Here is a 21,072-nt window from a genome sequence, read left to right on the forward strand (position 1 = left end):
TGAAACTACAGTCATTAATGTACTAAGTCATAGTATTAACTTAGCTCTATCACATCTGGTTCTACAGAAGAAGATTTTCACATATTCCTTAATTTTGGGGGGTTTGGCCCCCCTGGGGCCCCCTGGGTGGGGCATGGTGCCCATTTTAACAAATTGAGTTCCTAACCCCCTAGGGATGCTACCTGCCAAGTTTGGTGAAAATGGGTCATGGGGTTCTTAAGAAGAAGATGAAAATGTACAATTTAGGCCCCATTAGAACCCCTCCCCACCCCCCTCCCCTGGGTCCCAAGGGGGGCACCCCTGATTCTGCCATGAGCAAACTTGAAACTACAGTCATCAATGTACTAACCCATAGTATTAACTTAGCTCTATCACTTGTGGTTCTAGAGAAGAAGATTTTTACAGATTCCTTAATTTTGGGGGGGGGGTTGGGCCCCCCTGGGGGCCCCCAGGGTGGGGCATGGTGCCCATTTTATCAAATTGAGTTCCTAACCCCCTAGGGATGCTACCTGCCAAGTTTGATGAAAATCGGTCTTGGGGTTTTCAAGAAGAAGATGAAAATGTAAAAAGTTTACGCACGACGGACGACGGACGACGGACGCCGGACGAAGGGCGATCGCAATAGCTCACTTGAGCCTTTGGCTCAGGTGAGCTAATAATCCACAGTTCAGATCAGGGGGTCGATAAAGTAAACCTATAACATTTTTAGAGATTGGGTTATCAATTTCAATGAATAACGTTTCTGCATATTTTAATGTGATTTCAGAACGGATTTTGAACAGTAAATTTTGTGCAATGTAAAACGCACCACCGCCACCCTTTTGATCAGCCCTAATAGATTTGTAATTATGTAAATTGAAGATATCTGGGGAGTTCTGATGTAACATTGTACCCATGCATGTTTCACTTATTCCAATAACAGAAAATTCAAAATTATTTAAAGAGTGAAAAAGATTTTCCAAATATTCAAAATTTTTATTCAAACTCCTAGAGTTTATATGAAGAAGTGAAATATTATCTGGACTATACGGTATGGTTCCACTGAATTCAAGAGGTGTGTAATATTTACTGTCGTGCATAGGCATAACGTCAGCAAGAATACCGGGAGTATTCACCTGTGGCGCCATTTTATAATACAGAAATGTAAATTACCGGAGATTTGAAAGACAACAACTGCATAGGTGCTGATGTGCATTTTGCAAGTGCATACTACTGTGCAGGTGTGTGTACAAAGTGCAAATGTGTGTGGGGTTTCAATATACAATACAAAATACGATACAATTAGACCCATCTTGGTCACAGTTACAATAATTACTCAACTACAACAGATCACCAGGGGATAGCCGTACCACCCAGTATAAGGGTGTTGTGTTTTCAAACACGTACACAAAGAAAAGGAAATGAGTTGTGGAATATAAATATCGTATCCGCCATCGCAATCCACACAGCGAGACGTTCATGTGTATCATGCGAGCTATTAAACGTACATCTTTGCGAATAACTCTTCAGAATACATCCCTATTGTGAGAACTACAGTATATTGGCATTCCCAAGGAATAAAAGAAACATAAAATTCATACTTTCTCATTAAAGTTAACAAACAAACAAGCAAAACGTGTTCAATTTGAGAGCACCAAGCGACAGTGGACTGACGTGGGATCAGTCAGCCGCGGCGAGGAGGAGAAACAATTCACGCCCTCTGTCGACATTACACGTATGGAAACATAGATGTAGATGGAAATTATGTGTGCACGTGTGTGTGTGTATGTGTATGCAAAGGAGGAAAGTGTGCGGAGGCTTAAACGTGTTTGGATGTTTTGCTCAACTATATTATACAGTGACAATTCAAAAAAAAACGAAAAAAAAACAAGTTGTATAATTGGTGGGGGTGTGAAAGTTCCCTCCCATCAAAACTATTTAGTGACAATGAGGGTTATCATTCCAAGCTTACCAAGTTCATTATAAGCTTTAGAGTTCCTTTATGAGAACCAACAGACCGTGACACTTGCCCAGTTGAAGTTCAGTGAGACTTTCCAGTATGGGAGGGGGGGGGGGGGAGTAAAGGGGGAGTGAAGGTACATTTCTTGCAATATCTACATTGGCTATTGAATGCGAGACTTTTAACCATGCACCCACTAACACAAGTATGAAAGAAAAAAAAAATACAGTACAAATACTACATGGAAATCAGGGTGTTAAAACAGCAACCCGGTTAACATGCGTCAAACACAGGTGCCACTTGCAGTGGCTTGATTACCATAGGAGATCAGTCGGCCGTGGCGCGAAAGAGCAACCACGCCTATATATTGTCGACACTAAAAATGTGAACGATTATACATTCATGCAAACTTCTTACTGTACACGTGTGATAAGGACGTCATGTCAATGGGTTTTGAGTTTCACACAGATGATTTGCAAAACAAAAGGATTTTGTCGGGCAATTCACAGTAGAAGAATAAATATCTGCTAAAGCAGTGCGGGATGCGCTGTACTGAGAAAATCGGAGTTCAATAACAGAAAGTGTGGGAGGTTTATAAGAATCATTTATCAGTTATCAGTAAATTTAAAACTGATTAGTGACTTCCATTAAAAATTAGAGATATGGGTTCAAAAAGGTTTTGAAAGTATAAAGTGAAACAGGCGGGTAGAAATTTCTGGCTTCACAATCAATACGTAAAAACATAAGGTACTAACTGTCACCATACAGGTTGGTGGAGGATGAGCATAACCTTGCCGAATTGAACCGTGTATCCCTAAAATGATGACAGAAAATGGTTTTCTTTTTTTCTCGCCAAGCTTTAATATTATCGGTGATCAAAAAATTTATAACATATGTATAATATGAAGTAAAAATTGTTGTTGCAAGCCGTGGTTCTATATCATTCCATACACTCAGCGTTGGGCGTCACACACTGACTCACAGTGGATCAGCGAGAAGGTGGTGACAAATATACATTCCTTTCGAGGCTAAAATGTTGAGAGACATTCAAAATTTTTAAGAGACATTCAAACTTTATTTTATGAAAATCAGTGTTGAAATGGCTGAGTTATCAAAATAATACAATAAAAACACAGCGATCCTAATAAAAAGAAAAATGGTTCCAACTTTTTATTCAAGGATTGCTTTGATTTGAATATCTCGGCCATTTAAAGACCGATTTTCAACAAATAAACTTTGAGTTCCTTTTAGAATTGTATGTTCTTTCATATTTCCTAAGAGGTTTCCAACAGAGCTGCCAACTTTTGTAAAAGCCTTTCAGTACTATGATGGCTGAAAATCAGTAATTTGCACCTTTTTTGAGTGAAAATCAGTAATCCTTAACAGTGTTATAGAATTTATCATAGACAATGATTTCTAAAATAAGTAATTTGCTTGTAACCTTCAGTATTCTTGTCCAATTTCAGTAGAAATTACTGAAAATCAGTACTAGTTGGCAGCTCTGTTCCAATTATCTTCGAAAAATCATGAAAGAAACCTGAATCCTGAAGATATCTGATGCCTCATCTCAACCGAAACTGTACCTTTGATTCACTAAATAACCTTTAAAGGAATATTCCATACAATTTATAGATTTTACATTGTATGTACACAAACTGATGGTGTCATGTATAGCTTTCTCAAATCTATTGTGGTCCTCGGGGAGACAAACGAATACTCTGGGGGGAAAAAAGCAACAACAACCTATTACACTCAACAAAGATGATGATATATAATAGGAGGCTCACAAATTCCAGTAATGTATCAATGTTATCAATAACGTTTGCTTAACAAGTTCACCTGTGTAAAAAATTATGCATGCTGTCTTGTTTTGTTCTGCCTCCACGAGCACCTAATCATGTACTGTTATGTGAAGGTGATGAAGCTATGTCATCCTTGTTCACTGTGATTTGTTATGAATTTTGAAAATATATTCATTCCTTAGATTAATTACTTTATATTCTTTAACTCTGTACCCAGTGTGACCAATAGACCGTTTTCCGTTATGTGTATTCAACTTTATGGATGTTTCATTTCCGGGAACGTATAAAAGCTGTTCCATTAACCTGCTCCTCTTAAATGAAATTGAATTGCTTGAATCCCGTCTGCATGCATTACTTGTTGCTATGTCGAACAAGCCTCAGTCAAGCTTTCAGGTTGTCACGAACAACCTTTGATTTAAAGGTATGCATACAACTTGAATATGTTACGAAAACCGCCGATAGATACAAAAGTCTGAAAAATCTTCCGGAGGTCTCCTTTAAAGCGCTCATTTTCCTTGTTGAAGTTGTATAGTTGTAACTCTATCAAAGTAAACACTCAGAACATTTAGAAAATTACAATATAGCACGGGAAATATTTCTGAGAGTAAGAAGGTGTTGAATTTCAATCTTAGCTTGCTGCCTTGAAACGTAAACATCTTTCACAACCATAATGTGTTCATGCATATAAAATGGGGTGAAGCTGTATTCTCAATGCTTTCCCAATGGTTCATACATACACCATGATTACTGTATTAAATCTATATTTGTCGTGTTTTATCGATATTTTGCTATATGCGCTAAGATACGCTATATACATGTACGTTAGAATTTCTCTTTATCTTCTTGAATGCAAATATAAAAGCAAGGTTTGTTTAAAGATCTGTGTACAAGAGAATGTGAGACTTTTGAGGCGATGTATACCATCATGACCTAATCTAATATGACTCACGTGATTCAGAGCAATCATCATCTTCGAATACACAATATAAAACTTGAAAGATTCCATAACTTTCAGTATGAAGGAAAGCTTCTGTATTTTGAGGCTTCTAAGTGAAGGAGATTTAAGAAGACATTATAATTATCTTAAAGGGGATGGCTAGTAACTGATCAGTGGGAATCAGTGGGAATGCTGGGGGATGATTGTTCCAATCCTTTGTGGGATTCATTTAAGAGTACATTATATATCTGTTGTTGTGTGAAAATTATTTGCTTCAGAACGGTCTCATATTCAAGTAATGTGCAAATTAATGCCCGTCACTGTATAGGTATGCAAACCTGGAAACATTAAACTGCACATTACTTGAATATGAGACCATTCTGAAGCGAATAATTTTCACACAACAATAGATATATAATGTACTCTTAAATGAATCCCACAAGGATTGGAGCAATCATCCTCCAGCATTCCCACTGATCAGTTACTAGCCATCCCCTTTAACCTATCTACGCAGCTTGAATGATACAGAATGTCGCAGATTATATCTCTATTACCAAATATTTTGATGACCTTATTCATAAAAAAAAAGAAACGCGTGTCGACAATCACCATTTATTTTGATCACCATTTAAACCTGTGTCGATAAAGAATTAAACTATACAAAATATTCATCCATTCACCATAATTCGGTTGCATAATAAGTTTATTGTATGGCACAACAGCGTCCTATACACCGGTAGTTTCTGAACTATACACAAGCTGATCTTATGAAAATTTCCCAAATTGCTCCTTACCATTCTGGTGTGTTCGATCAGTTCAGTTTCACTCGAGGAAAGGGATGTCATTGATCACTTTCTGCCACAAATCTGCGAGTTCTGAGTAATAAGAAGTAAACACACATTTATGACTTGAGACTTTTTGATTATATACCTGCAAACAAAATCAAGTATAATTGTATAATAGTATAATTGAATACGAACTCAAAATGGACCTAATGGAGTGTCACTTGTTGTCTCGCAAGCTCTTTCACTCTCATTGATGTACAATCTGTATTTCGTCCTTTTGTTATCAGTGACATTACAATAATTGTCATTATGTTGTTCAAAAAGTCAATACTGAATTACAAAAAGTGAATAACTGGGTAAGAGCCAATAAATTATCATTGAATACCCAAAAAACGAAATATATGATTTTTAGTAATACTGTTGACATTTTGAGTACAGCTATAGTTTTGAATGATTTTCATTTAGAACAAGTTTCACATTTTAAATTCCTTGGAATTATTGTTGACGACAAACTTTCCTGGAAGTTACATATTGATTATATATCCAACATAATCTCACGTAATATAGGTGTTATAAATAGAATGAAATTGTATATCCCACAAAAATCATTACTCATGTTATATTCGTCACTGATATTGCCATATCTTAATTATGGCGTTTTAGTTTGGGGCAACACTCACCAGAACCTACTGGATAGAGTGTTCCTTCTACAAAAGAAAGCTCTCCGTGTCATCAGTTATCCTTTCATACCCTCCCACTCAAATATGTTATTTGCCGCAAATAAGCTGCTAAAAATCAAAGATTTGTATTTATTTAATTTGGGGCAATTTATGTATACGTACAGCAACAACTCACTCCCCTCCATTTTCGATTCTATGTTTCAAAGAAATCAATCATTCCATGACTATCCCACTCGACGTTCCAATGAATTTCACTTACCTCACTTACGAACGATTCTTGCTAAGAACACACTTATTTATACTGGCCCAACGTATTGGAATTTTCTGAACAATGACATAAAAAATTCACCTTCTATATTTTCATTTAAAAGGAGATTAAAGTTGTTTCTATTGCAATGTTATGTTCCTACAGAAGTGAATCAGCCTGATGGCTCATTTTAATTTTTTCCGAAGAATTTTGATTACCAATAATATTCTCACATATTTTCTCGTCCCTGTTGTACTGAGACTCTTACTGAGTAGATTCAATTCTACTTGTAGTACCTCCGCATCTATTTCTCTCTATTTTTCCATATTTATGTATCCCTTCCTCGCATCCCAATATTTTTTCGACATAGTTCTGTCGAGGATCGCTGGATCTGTTTTTCCTTTCTGTCCGCTGTATTGTCTTCCTATTATGTCAACCTTGTCTCGTTCTGTCTTGTATTGAAGTCCCCTTTCATAAGTTTTGTCGTCTCAGTCTCGTTTAATGTTCATTCGCCTGTGTATGTGTGTCTGTCCGTTACTCTGTCTTCTTATTGGGCTTCCAGACCTTTTTTTTTAATCTGACTTTATTCCCGATCTTTTTTCCCCTTTTTGCATCAGTTCATTTTCTATTGACATTCTGTACCTGAGGGGCCCACATTCTACAAGCATTGCCTTTTTAGTGGGTCCCTCCATTTTTCGATATTTTGTGTAATGTATATCGTCTATATCACTTCAGTCAATTTTCATTACAACATTATTTGTTACCCCAAGGTTCCACAATTATGTTCTCTTTTCAATTTTACTTTGTTTTGATTATGTAACCTTATTCTCTGTTACCAATGAAAGTGAAATGTTTATGTTCTTTTCGAAAAATGAAATAAAGTTTGAATTGAATTGAATTGAAATATTATTTATGTAAGTGCATTTACTTTGTCACAAAGTGCACACTTTTGTCTATTGGAAAATGTATCTCATGGGTGTTGTTGTTGTTGTTGTTTTTGTTTTTGTTCCTCTCTATCGTCAACAATATCATTATCATCGAACGAATTTGTTCGTATGATTGCTCAGAAAGACATGCGGCTTTCAAACCCCGATTATCAAAGGCAGAAATACACCGGTGGACTTCAATTCAGTTCAGTTTAATTTATTTCTGCATTCCGTGTTTAATACAATGAATAACAAAACTTAATTAAACTTGTACATCCATAGAAAACTGACAGCTGTTTGAATAATAAACTGTTGTTGCCAGCTGAAACTCCATCTCTTGAACCTCCTTCATGCCCATACGAACACAGATACATTCCGTAAGCTTTACAAAGAACTCACTATTATAAACTCCGCCACAATACTGTACGCTATTTATACGCTGTCTGAAGAAAAGCCGTGTACATTATGTGACTGCGGCCTAATAAGCATTACCGTTCATCCAAACGTGATATAGAGCTTCCTGATAACTTTGCACTCCGAAAATACAGACATCCGTGTCCACCTCCATACAGCACGAATGCATGCGTTGACTTGTGTCGATTCATAATACCCTGATCGTGGCCATAAGTATACTGTGGTATCTAAAAATATTTGTGTAGTGTCTTATGATACTGCTCTCCAGATTAATTGGATATACGCTCACTTGCACACACAAACACATCCCCCCAAGGAAAAAACAAAACAAAACAAAACAAAAAACTTTCAACCCAAGATTCTGCCAGTGACGCCATTAGTCAGTCAGGACTAAAGTACGGAATGCATCTTCCCAAAGACAGAGCATATTTTCCACGTTTACCGGCAATGTCAATTTTAATCATAGCAACATGGAATCATGCCTGTTATGATCCGGTTAGGCAAAGGGGGATTCCAGTATATCTTGTTATCTTTTCTGTCTTTTTTTTTTATATCATGTTCTCAATATTTTCTCATCATCTGTCGTTTTCAATTCAGATATCACTACAATGGTGTACGAGAATCGTATTTCATTTTTGTATAAACATGTTGTTGCAATGTCTGCAATGACTGCTCACGATGTTTATATTATTGTGTGCGTTAAAGGGGCCCTGAAATCCAAATGCATGTGGGCAATTCCACGGTAACTCGCGTTACAAATAATGGGTACATTTATGGGATAATGTGCCAATATCTTTGTAATTGGTAGGATCTACAAGTTACTTTTTTCATCATGGGTTAAGTAGACATACACCAACTAAATGAATCCAAAAAGAAAAATAAAGGACAAACATGTTGGGATTCTTGAATCATTTAATTTTGGTAACTCGCGTTACACAAAAAGGACATGGTCAATTCTATAAAGGCCTCTTTTTGGAAAGTCTCCTCATACTAGACAATCTTGATAAAAGTTTTCCTACCTTGAATTGATATAGGGTTAGGACTCATGAATTAACACTATCAAAGTTGAGTAACAATGATCTGGTAAAATGTAGGGAGCCTTTATATCGGTAACTCGCGTTACGGTAACTCGCGTTACAGTATGTCCACTAACACAGGGTGACACAAATTGATGACATACAACTGTTCTGATGGCACTGAATCTTGTGTTGAATATTTTGAGAGATGCTTATTTTTGTAGATAGTAAAATGAATAAATGTTAAACAAATATTTTACTAATAAACCCAATTGATAGAAAAGAATGTGTTTAAAACTAATAAGAGCTTCAATCCTCATAGAGACCCTGAATATGTTTGAATATATACATGTATACCCTAATTTTCAGAGTGTAAAGATTAAAAATGTTGAAAGTCTTTTTAAAACAAAACATAAAAGTATCAAACCCTATCTACAAGTTTACAAAAAAAGCTTACAATCTTTCAAAAATTAAAATCCTGTATTTGTGAGGAGTGAAAACTAGTACATTTCTTTGCAACTGATTGACAAATAGACCAGTTTGTAATTCCACTTTGCGCATGAGCAGAAAAAGGTCATTTGTACCAACAGGCATTTTGGTTTGTAAATTCACTGAGGTAAGCGTCTGTGATGCGATGATTATTCATGTGATCCTTATCTAAATGATGCTTGCCAGCACATCCACCTGACAGCAAGAATGGTATTTCGCAATATAAAAGGAAATAAGCTATTAGGTACTGCATTCAATACAAAACAATGAAATGGATGCCTGCTAAATTATTGACTGATGGGAGTATTCTGATCCCCTGATCTAAATGCAAGTTCATTCTTTTTTTGAACATGAATTCCATAAATTGTTATGTCGGGCAAGCTTATGCATTATGCCGCTTTGAAAACGAGTGAAGTGCCGAACCAACTGAGAAAAAAGAAAGGTCATTTGTACCAATGTGTACATCAGCTACAGTGTTTTACGAACTGGCTTACATCTTGTATTACCCTACATCAACGTAAATAAGTACTCAATTGATCAGTGTTTTAGTAGTAGCCATGATAAAAAAAAAAAGTCATGGGCGTACATACTCGAGCAGTATTCGAACCCAAGACCTCCTGATCTCTGGACGGGCATCATCTCCACTAGACCACTGAACTTCCGCCCGACAGGAAGTGTTGGTTCTAATCCTTATATCATGCAGCGGGTACTGTGTAATTATTCAAATTCAGAAATTCTTCCGTTGAGATGTTTTTATTGCAACTGATTGACAAATTGCCCTACATCAACGTAAATAAGCACTGAATTGATCAGTGTTTTATTAGTAGCCATGATAAAAAATCATGGGCATACATACTCGAGCAGGATTCAAACCCACAACCTTCTGATCTCCGGATAGGCGTCATCTTCACTAGACCACCGAATAAGGATTAGAACCAGCACTTGTTGCTTTATAGCATTCTGTAATAAAAATTCTGTAATATGATGCAGGAAATTCAGAAGATAAATTTTATGTTAACCTCATTCACTGCTGGATGTACATACGTACACATGCAGTTAAAGCCTGGCTAGACTCTTCAATGTGGCATGTGATCAGTGGCCTTGATGCTAGTATTATACAATGACAGTTAATTAGGCTACCCTCCTTTGTTTCAGTCCAGCATAGTGTGTATAACACTGGATTTGATTGTTTTCACCACAATCTAGCTCAATTAAGTGTTAAAATTTGCTTATGTTGGTGGAAACTTGTGCTTATAGTTGGTAACTCGCGTTACATGCCGGTAACTCGCGTTACATGGCTCAGTTTTACATGGCTCAGAGTTACATGGCTGTAACTCACGTTACACTTTTCATTGACATTTTTTAATGTGATGACAGTGTTTATTCAAGTCAACATATATATCCTGTGTACAGTATCAGGGTGTGATGAATTTAGAAAATTATGATTCCCAACAAATTACCTCCACTGCTTCCTTCAGAATGAAAAATATTTCTTGTTTTGGTAACTCGCGTTACATGGCTCAAGGGCTGAACTTTCATGTGGTGATTAAAATTTTTTGAAGGTGGCATAGAAATTTCCTCATGGGAGACTGAAGTAGAACCAATTTGCTTCTTTAAAATAAATTGAGTGAAGTGCTAGAAGAATTTTTCTATTAAAAAAAATGTATATCGAGTTAAGCATGCATTTTAGCAATTTGGATGAGTGAAAAATTGTAAAAAATTTGTAGCTGTTTCTCGGGAAATATTTGACCGATGATATAATTCTTCGAGTTTCTTTATCTTCAGTATATGGGCAATACATAATGAGTAATTGTTTTGCCATGATAAACTTGAAATTTTAGTGCCATGTCCACATTCCCATGGAATTGCCCATGTTGATTTGTGTTGATTTATGATACTCTCAACATCACTTTTGCGGTGAAACGAATATCTAGAAACATTCCCTATATTTTTAACGATTTTTTCTTCTATTTTTCTTCAGATCACTTGGGAACGCCAACAAAAAAAATCCTTCCAAACCAATCAATATTAATATTCTTGAGATGACCTCATCTGTCAATTTGTCTTTTTGTCAATTTGTCTCATCAGTCTTTTGTTAGTCACATTAACATGACAGAAACATGCAAATTATGCTGTGTCGAGAGGAAGGTGCATTCCAATGTCTTTTTTTTAAACATTTCAGTACTTTAGCAATGATTGACAGATGAGGTCATCTCAAGAATATTAATATTTATTGGTTTGGAAGGATTTTTTTGTGTGCGTTCCCAAGTAATCTGAAGAAAAAAGGAAGAAAAAACCGTTAAAAATATATGAAATGTTTCTAGATATTTGTTTTACCGCAAAAGTGATGTTGAGGGTATCATAAATCAACACTAATCAACATGCATTTGGATTTCAGGGCCCCTTTAACATTTGAGTATATCACATCGCTTATTTACGTCTTGCATTCAAGCATTTACAACCCATATTCTAGGGTGCAACCATGGTACAACTGTATGGGTGTCCTATTTCATACTTCTGATACGAATGATAATGTCCTATACCTATAGATACACAATCTGCTGAAGGTAGTAGTATATTATGTAAATATCCAAAAACAATGAAAATATAGACAACCCTGACATTAAATGAATTCAGAAAACAACGAACTAAAGCTCGATTTTGATCCGAATGACGCCCATGCTCAAACAATATCTATACATGTTACTATCTGGAAAGAGATCTCATTTTATTATCTCATTCTAACCCTAATCAATTCTTTGTTATCTCTCATTTTAAGATAAGGAGTTTAGATTAAAAAAAAAAAAAATCTTGATCAATTTATTTCATTTACTGATGAACTAAGATTCACACATGGTGTTATTGGCCTCAGTGTACCGTGGCTAATGCAGAACATGCCACGTCAATTTCCTCTGGATTTCAAATCTACCGCTTGAAACTGATTACCAACAGCAGACTCAGGACACTGCTGGAAGGAAGGAGGTGGGTTAGGTTTTCACATCTAAAGAAAAAAAACAAACAAACAAACAAACTTAGACTGTCGGCAATCAGACAAATTTAGTATATAGAGATAAATCCCTAAACAAAGGAATCATAATTTGGGAAATCAACAGACCACCTAGTTCGAATTTTCTTGAGTGTGCCCAGTGTTATTTCATGGTCTGTACAGAAATAATCCCTTCAACAAAATATTCACACTTTATGTTCATTTCAATTTAAATCTTTTAACTACAATGATAACAGTTTATTAAAACTATCAAAATTCGTCTAAATTGTTTACTCCTTTCCTCAGGAAACCTACAATAGATTAACCGATATTTTATCTACTCTAATTGATAACATCATATCCAAAACAACCTATTTCCCGCTATCACACCTGGGCCAGGTTTTATCAAAAGATACAATCAACTATAAATATCCTTTTCACACATGCCATTGACTTACCACAGAAATCGATACAATCAATTATAATCTTCATAATACGGGGCCTTGTAGTATAGTTTCCGATGATTACTGATTATCTCCCTTTGTGAATATGCACTTCTTCCAAATCTTCAAACTGTCTAAAATAATCTGTCGACTGATTCTACAGTTTCCGTAATCATCTCAGAGTCAATCATTGATAGACTGGAGGGGAAAGATTGGTTTATGTTGCTTGGTCCATTGTCTACGATCAAAACGATATAAGCTATTTTTCGATTTCTATAGAAACATTTTGACAATTAATTCAGTTCAACACCGTTTTGTCTCGCGACATCCTGATCAAACCATAAAAAGTACCCCGACAATCAGGTTATAAATTTACTTCCCAAGTCTAATTGATAAGAAAAACAGACTCTTTTGTAAATACGGGAAGATTCCTATATACCGCTGTAGACTTTATCATAAGTCTCCATGATATCACATTATCAGGGAGGTCTCACCTCCCTGGTGATAATTATATTCAGTATACCGTAACATGCATCTTCATCTTCATTGCGTTTAGCTAAGTGAAATAATGTATTTCTCAAATTGATTTGACAAATAGTTAATGAAAATTATTGTTGTCATGGGTAGAGTGGAAGGTGATTTATCAAGCGCTGAAAAAAATGTATGATACCAATAACAACGTCCTTATCCATACATTAACATGATAATGAATTGCCTTAAAATTGACAACCCCGCAAAATAAGACGACAGCTTTCAAATACGTTTTTGTAGAAATTTGGCCACGTCTTGTCAATGAAATCTATGATGTACCCATGCATCGAGAATTTCACTCATTAGGCGAAATGAACATATTTCATCAAAATTATCATTACCATTATTTTGTATTCCGATTGTCGAAGATGAAATGATAATATTGTTAGTAATCTGATGAAATATTTGGATTAAATATTATGACGGAATTGCAAATTTTCTTATTAAAAACGTTATCAACATGATACTGTGTTGTCTTCCTTGTACCATATCGCGTCCTTTGTTAATGTATTCACATGTTGTTGTTGTTGTTGTTGTTTTGTTTTGGGGTTTTGTTTTGCTTTGTTGTTTTTTGCTCTCCTTTTTACGAGTTTAGGCAATGCACACGCATGTGTGTATGTATATACCTACTATTGTGAGTTTCTTTTGTTGTGTTTTATTTTTCATCATTCTTCTGTCGGGTATAACACGGCTCATCGAATATCAACAGTGCTTGCAACTTGAACATTGCTAGATTCGCCTGAAATTGTATTTTCTGCGCTTTAAAATGATTACGGTTTGAATAATGATGATGTATACTTATTCATCACGTTTTGAGTGATCCATCGTACAAGCTTAGCTTTTTAGTGGACCACTCTTTTTCCGTAATACCTACTTTATTGTTATCCTTCAAAGCATGACTATAGGTGTTCTCAGTTATGATATCATATCTTATTATATTCTATGCGACACACTTTTAGTTTTGTATTTGTTTTTTCCTTGCTTGAAATTAATCAAACCATGTGATTGTTTTAAGCATGCTTTATATTATATTATACTTTGTACTCACCTCTTGCTTCAAGGAAAAAAAAAAAATAAGCTGAACTGAACTGAACTGAAATTGAAACTGAATTTCGCCACTCACTTTTTTCCTAATTTTGTCTTGTCTATTGTGAGAGACAGTCGTCCCTATTTACATATAAAAGGGCAACAGATCTCAAGAGTACATGTCATCCCACTTTTCTTTTAAAGGGGAAGGCTAGTAACTGATCAGTGGGAATCAGTGGAAATGCTGGGAGATGATTGTTCCAATCCTTATGGGATTCATTCAAGAGTTCATTGTATATCTATTGTTGTGTGAAAATGATTTGCTGCAGAATGGTCTCATATTCAAGTAATATGCAGTTTAATGCTTCCAGGTTAGCGTCCCTGGTCAGTGACGGAGCATTAATCTGCACACTACTTGAATATGAGACCGTTCTGAAGCAAATCATTTTCACACAACAATAGATATACAATGAACTCTTGAATGAATCCCATAAGGATTGGAACAATCATCTCCCAGCATTTCCACTGATTCCCACTGATCAGTTACTAGCCTTCCCCTTTAACCTCCTTTTCTAAAATTCTTTGAAAGGCTTGTTTAAAGGGACCGTATAGTTTTGGTTGAGAACTGATTTCAGGTTTCTTACATTTTTTGGTGAGATAATGAAAAATCTCTTATGAGATATGAAAGAGCATGTAATTCTATGAGGAATTCAATATTTATTTGATGAAAATTGTTTTTGAAATGGCTGAGATATCCAAAAAAGAGCGATTCTGATAAAGTGTGGGACCCACACTTTATTACGATTGCTCTGTTTTACTTTGTTTTTGGATGTTTCAGTCATTCCAAACCCGATTTTCATCAAATAAACTTTGAATTCCTCTTAAGATGGTATGTTCTGTACTATATCATAAGTGTTTTCTTGTTATCTTGCAAAAAGTTAAAAGCCCAATTCTCACTCCACCAATACTGTACCATCCCTTTAAAAACGCAACCCTTGTTTTAATACCTTCTAAATGCAAGATTCCCAGTTTAAATTTAGAAAGAAAAACAACAACACAACTCACGTCTTGCGTTCATTGACAAAATAGCTCATGAAATGTTTTTCATATGATAGCACTGGATTTTTTTTTTCTTGATTTTGCAACATCGTTTGACACGATAGATCAATCCATACTTCACTTTACAAGATAAATCATTATAGAATTATATGATTATATGACAAAATTGTTTCGTCGTTATATTCATAGCCACGACTCCAAGTTTCCAAACTGATATTTTGCGGTATCCCATCTGCACTGCAGGTTCCCTGTTTATAGGTCCGCTCTTATTACTGTACAGAAATGCTATATCAAAAACTCAGCTTTTATGTTTTCCATTGTTTGCTTTGCAGGTGATACAAATCTGTTTTTCTATCTCATCAAAATCACAATCCTTGCAAATATTTCTTATATCTTTATATTTTGATTTGATTTAATTCATTTCCGCATTCAATCAAATACAAACTGAATACAAATTTCAAAAGTACAAAGACAAAGAATAACAAGTGCAGTGATATAAAACGATAATATATAAGAGTATATGACATAAATGGAGATACGCATAAGCATTTGCATTGAGCAGTATACATTCACAGAAACACAAAATAAGATAAAATATACAGTATTTTCAGTAAATAAAAAAGAATGCAGAGATAATCGTAAATAATGACTAAAGAAGGCATATGGTTTTGTCCAATCTCGGATCTTTGCAAACAAGTTATCTCTATGATATTTGAAAACTAACTGCAGTTTTTTTTTTCTCAGTAATTCGTTATGCTTCCTATGTCCGTCAAGATAAACAGTATCCATCTACATTGAGTCCATAATAGTGTGTTAGGCCTTCATTGATAGTGATTTATCTCAGCAAGTCCCATATCAACTAAAATAATACTTAAGTAAAATCCAGGACAGGAATTGTTAATGAAATGATATACTACTTTCCTAGCTATGCTATTCAAGGTATACATTGTATATTCCACTCCTTTTTGTGGGGATTTACTTCTGGAATTTTCTATAAATGTTTCACTTTTTCTTCTGCAAATAATAGCTAAACATTAGAATTATGAATCATACTGGATATTCACCTCACACCTTTACGAAGTTTTTATAAGATACAAAATCTTGAAAATAAGCGAATTACTTTGTGGCAATTTAATGTTTCACTGGCCAAGTACCGGACTTTTTTGTACAAATATTTTCAAGAAATAACACAATTCATATTCATCAACTCGTTTGTCATGCGTACCATGTGCACCTTCCACGTACTAAAGCAATTTTTACGAAAAAAAAAAAACTATGCTCACTGAACCAAATAATTGAATGAACTTCCAAATGAACTTAAAATTACATATTTTCTTTCAACGAAATTTAAAGCAATCACCTAAGCATCTGTGGCACACAAAGTGATTAGCATAATTATTTTTAGTCTTCTTGTTCTTTTTTTATCATGTTACCAAGTGAAGTCTTGCATTCTGGCGAGGTCCCTGGTCAGGATCGCAGGTCTACTCTGCATAGGCTTTTACTCTACAAGCCTTTTTGATGTGTGTGTGTGTGTGTGTCTGTATGTGTTTGTGTTTTGACTGAACGTTTGAAATTCCGTTGGTCTGTCTCGCGGCATGGTTCCATGGTACCTATCTTTCTTCTCGAGTGTGACGTTTTTAAGGTGTCCGATAAATTTCTCACCTTCCGCAACCTCCGATCAATGTTTTGAATCATGTGTTTTTATGCCACCCTGACACTAAAAGAAAGCTGCACTCATCGGCATTTGGATTATAACTTTAGTTTCCTTCAATGTGACCGCTTGTCCATGCAGTAGGCTTACTTACCATAAGTAGGCTTACTTAGTCTTAATCGTTTTGGGGGGTTTTTATGAACAGTTTGGTCTAGAAATTTATTCGGGTATACCTTATTTCTCTTCAACCGATTTCATATTAGGGCTTATGACTTTAAAAGCCTTTTTTTTTTTTCATGTGGCCCCAACATATAGGCACACTTTGCAAAATTTTGTTACCAACTGAACACTACTGCAAATTGACCGTTGCGTTGATCGTCACAGGACGTCATAATGACAGCTTTGCACGCGCAGCTAGGTGATTAATATTTCACGTTTAATTTTTTTTTTTTTTTTGTATTTGGATATAGTAACTTTTAAATCTGCATAGATTCTTTTTTCCCTTGTTGAATATTTTCCTGAGATATTGACACTGAAACTGATATAGACTGGTTATCTAATTAAGTAAAGCCAATTTGAAAGGTGGGTAAAAACTCTTAAGCTCTATCCGTCTTGGCTTGGTGGCACATATGATAGTGTAGTACAATTGTATCACATTTGGTTTCCATCCCACCCGAAGGCCGGCAACTTCCCGAACAACATATCAAACTTGTGACTATGACCATCAACGCCCCGTGTGGCATTCAGATTTCAGGGACAATCTGGCGAACTGCAGCACGACATGACATGTACTAAACAGTTAGTTGAAACACTCCAACAGCCGCCGACGCAGACATGATGCGCCGACAGCGAGCAAAATATCACATTAACACATTCGAGATGGGTCCCATCACACCGAACTCGGTGGGCCATCGTAAATATCCGCACATAGAGGCACGCGAACAGGTGCGCTCTTCACACTCTTCACACGAAAGGTAAACATCTTCAACCACCTATTATGGGATCATATTCATATCATTATGATCTGAAAGATGACAGGATTTTGATAGAAAACCCGTTTCTCCATGCACTCACTATTCTCATCCCGATGAAGCAACCAAATATTGTCCACCACATAATTTACCATACTCACAGCTTGAGGAAAGCATCTGATACGATGAAACCATGAAACGGCGCAACACGGATCCGACTGTTGGCTCACTGCCACACAAATCTCTCAGCTCCTCTGCAAACATGCATGCTTTGCATGCATTGTGCATCCAATCACAATACAAGCGAAAAAGGCTGGATGCATCAGGGAGAACGTCACTTTGCGATCACGTGACTTCTTCGCTATCCAAAACCGCGTAGCCATTATTGGGGAATCCCCAGTACCACAGCTCAGGTTCAAGTATGCGTGTATACCTGTGTATCCGATGTCTTCCTGTTTCTGACGTGTGTTCTTATTAGACATGTACTGTAGGTCTTCGTGTTTGTTATTTCGAATACATTATAGTAGCGGGATGTCGATGATATTTGATCACCACCAGCACTTGAGGGGATGGAAAACCAGTCTGTTCTGGATAATAGTCCGGGCAATGAGTGCATGATCCTATAGGTCCAACGTGACATTATTCTGTGAAAGAAATCGACTTCATCTATACAGTATAATAGCAGAGCCATACCAAAGAAATTAGAGTTTGAAGAGGGCAATGTCATTTAAGCCATGAAAAGTGGGGAAAGATGTCAATATTGTTTTTGTATGTATGTTTGTTTGTTTGTTTGTTTGTTTTTAGTGGGTGTTTTTTTTTTTTTTTTGTTTTTTTTTTAGGGGGTTCGCTGCAGACGATGCTCATTTCGGAATGCATGTTGTAGGCCTACCGTAAAATCGGACACCATGTTTTATTAGACGGGCTGTACTATATATACACATCGTTTTGATAGTCTGACGCAAGAACAAGTATATAGACTTAAGAAGTTTGTAAGTTCTTAGCGATCGAGAACAATAAATGATCAATTCTGGTATTTGCATAATGGAGTGGGAAGCTTTGGGCTCTAAAATTTTGTGTAGAAATTCATGCACCGTAAATCGTACTAATGAGTCGGTAGACATCATATTATCATGCCCCTGATCCTCATTGACTCCCAGAAAATGAAGACGAATATAAGAAGGAGCCAGGATGAGGACGGACTACCGGGGGGGGGGGGGAGAGAAATGAGAGAAGTCGAAAGAACATAATGACATTTGGTCACATAGGCCTTATCGCAAACAGCAGTCAGACATGGTAGGTATGTTAAGCGACATGAACCACCTGCCTGATAATGACAATCTCAAAGTCGAGGAATAAAACAAGGAAAGTTTTTTTTTTTTCCACTCGCTATCAAACACCCCTCCTAATACACGAAGTCCTCATACGGTATAGGCATGGTTCTATTACACTGATTCCATGTAATTTAAGCTTGGTTCTGCTAATACCTTTATCATAACAATTCACTTACAGAAGTAAATATTTGAAATGTTTTGCTTCCATAAGATCATGCTGTGTTTGCGATTGCATGTAATTTTGTTAGATATGAAAAACGAATGAAATGAAATGAAATGAGATGAAATGAAATGTAATGAAATGAAACGAAATGAAATGAAATGAAATGATATCACATGAAATGAGCTGAAAGGAAAAAAATATACTGACAGTTTCACAGTTAGCAAGTATAGGCCCTATTGACTTGTTTTTCACACAGCTCAGTCGATGGGGAGGGTCAATCTTCGTGAAGACTGGGACCCAATTATCATAAAGATTACCAGTGTTCTAATGGCTTTCTACTTCTACGCTGGCTAGAGAGCAACGAATTTTCGTTAAAAAAAAAAAACACCAAAAAAAAAAAAACGTATACAGCCAAAAGTAATTCGCGGGGAATCCCAGTCCAGGCATATTGGTGGTGAGTGAATATCATGAGGGCATTATAGCGGTTTTCAAAGTCCTTTTGCCTTTGCGTGTGCGACCCGTGTGCAATGCACATCCCTCTGTGTGTACAGTATGTCCCAAAAAAAAATTACAGTCACCTTTTCGCATTGATAACACCAAATTCATGTATGATTGAACTTCAGGGTCTTAAAATTTAACATCTTAGCTCTATTTTGCAGAAAACCCCATTCAATTCGGTTAAGCGGTCACAGAGAAATGTGGATTTTTGTAGAGCATGTCATGAGTCTGATTCTTCCAAGTTTAGCACTTGGATGCTCTTGTGTGTGAACACAATAGACAGAACTTGGAGGGAAGAGATCCCTGACATGCTCTACAAAATTCCTCATATCTCTTTGACCACTAAAGCAAATTGAATGGCGTTTTCTGTAAGATGTGGGCAACGAGTTATAGTTTCGTACCCTGAAAGTGTATTTGGATTGATTCATTATTTTGAAAGTTATCATTGCGGAGGGTCCCGTTGTATTTTTTTTTGGGGGGGGGGCATACGGTATAGGTCTTACACCTGTAAATAATCATCCGTGGACACACGGTTTCATCTTATGCATTTTTATGATTATACTTAAGGGATTGTATAGTTTTGGTTGAGGCCTAATTTGAGGTTTCTAACATATTTTGTTGAGATAATGAGAAAACTCTTATGAAATGGGAAAGAGCATGTAATTCCTAGAGGAATTCAATGTTTATAAATTGAAAATTGGTTTTGAAATGTTTGATTTATCCAAAAACAGAGCATTCCTATTAAAAGGTTGGACCCACCTTTTATTACAATGGCTTTGTTTAACTTTGTTTTTGGATGTCTCAGCCATTCCAAATCAGATTTTCATCAACTAAACTTTGAATTCCTTTTAGAATGGCATGCTCTGTACTATATAAATGGTTTCTTGGTATCTCGCAAAAAGTTAAAAGCCCAATCCTCATCTCCACCAATACTATACCATCCCTTTAACCAGTGATCAAGGTTTTCTCTCTGTTTAGGTGAAATTCAAACAAAAAAAGAAACAAAAGCGACCCTTGTCAAGGAAAGGTGAAACCCGTGTTCGTTTCATTTCATTTTCATTTCATTTATTCATTTCAACACGGCTCATGATTCAGCCAGACGGCTGTTTTTCCTCATGTCCGTGCATCATGAGGTAAAAATGACATACTTTTTTTTCAAAACATATACACATGTACAT

The 21,072-nt window shown here is 36.0% G+C and overlaps 1 protein-coding gene across 2 annotated transcripts in view; it reads right to left on the minus strand.

The window, feature by feature from the left end:
- The window catches only part of LOC140240685 (uncharacterized), a 31,741-nt gene extending 13,570 nt beyond the window's left edge, over window positions 1-18,171 (minus strand). Inside the window, exons 1-2 of one of the 2 annotated variants that reach the window (XM_072320439.1) lie at window positions 18,064-18,171; window positions 5,473-5,553 (exon numbers count right to left, since the gene is read on the minus strand). In XM_072320439.1, the coding sequence (XP_072176540.1) occupies window positions 5,473-5,523 (51 nt within the window). In that variant the 5' untranslated portion in view covers window positions 5,524-5,553; window positions 18,064-18,171. Of the gene's footprint in view, window positions 1-5,472; window positions 5,554-18,005 lie in introns of both variants that reach the window. The other variant, XM_072320440.1, reaches the window with a different exon arrangement.
- Between the last annotated feature and the right edge of the window lie 2,901 nt (window positions 18,172-21,072).

The sequence above is a fragment of the Diadema setosum genome, chromosome 17, assembly GCF_964275005.1.
Source record: "Diadema setosum chromosome 17, eeDiaSeto1, whole genome shotgun sequence".
In the NCBI taxonomy this organism is placed as follows: domain Eukaryota; kingdom Metazoa; phylum Echinodermata; class Echinoidea; order Diadematoida; family Diadematidae; genus Diadema; species Diadema setosum.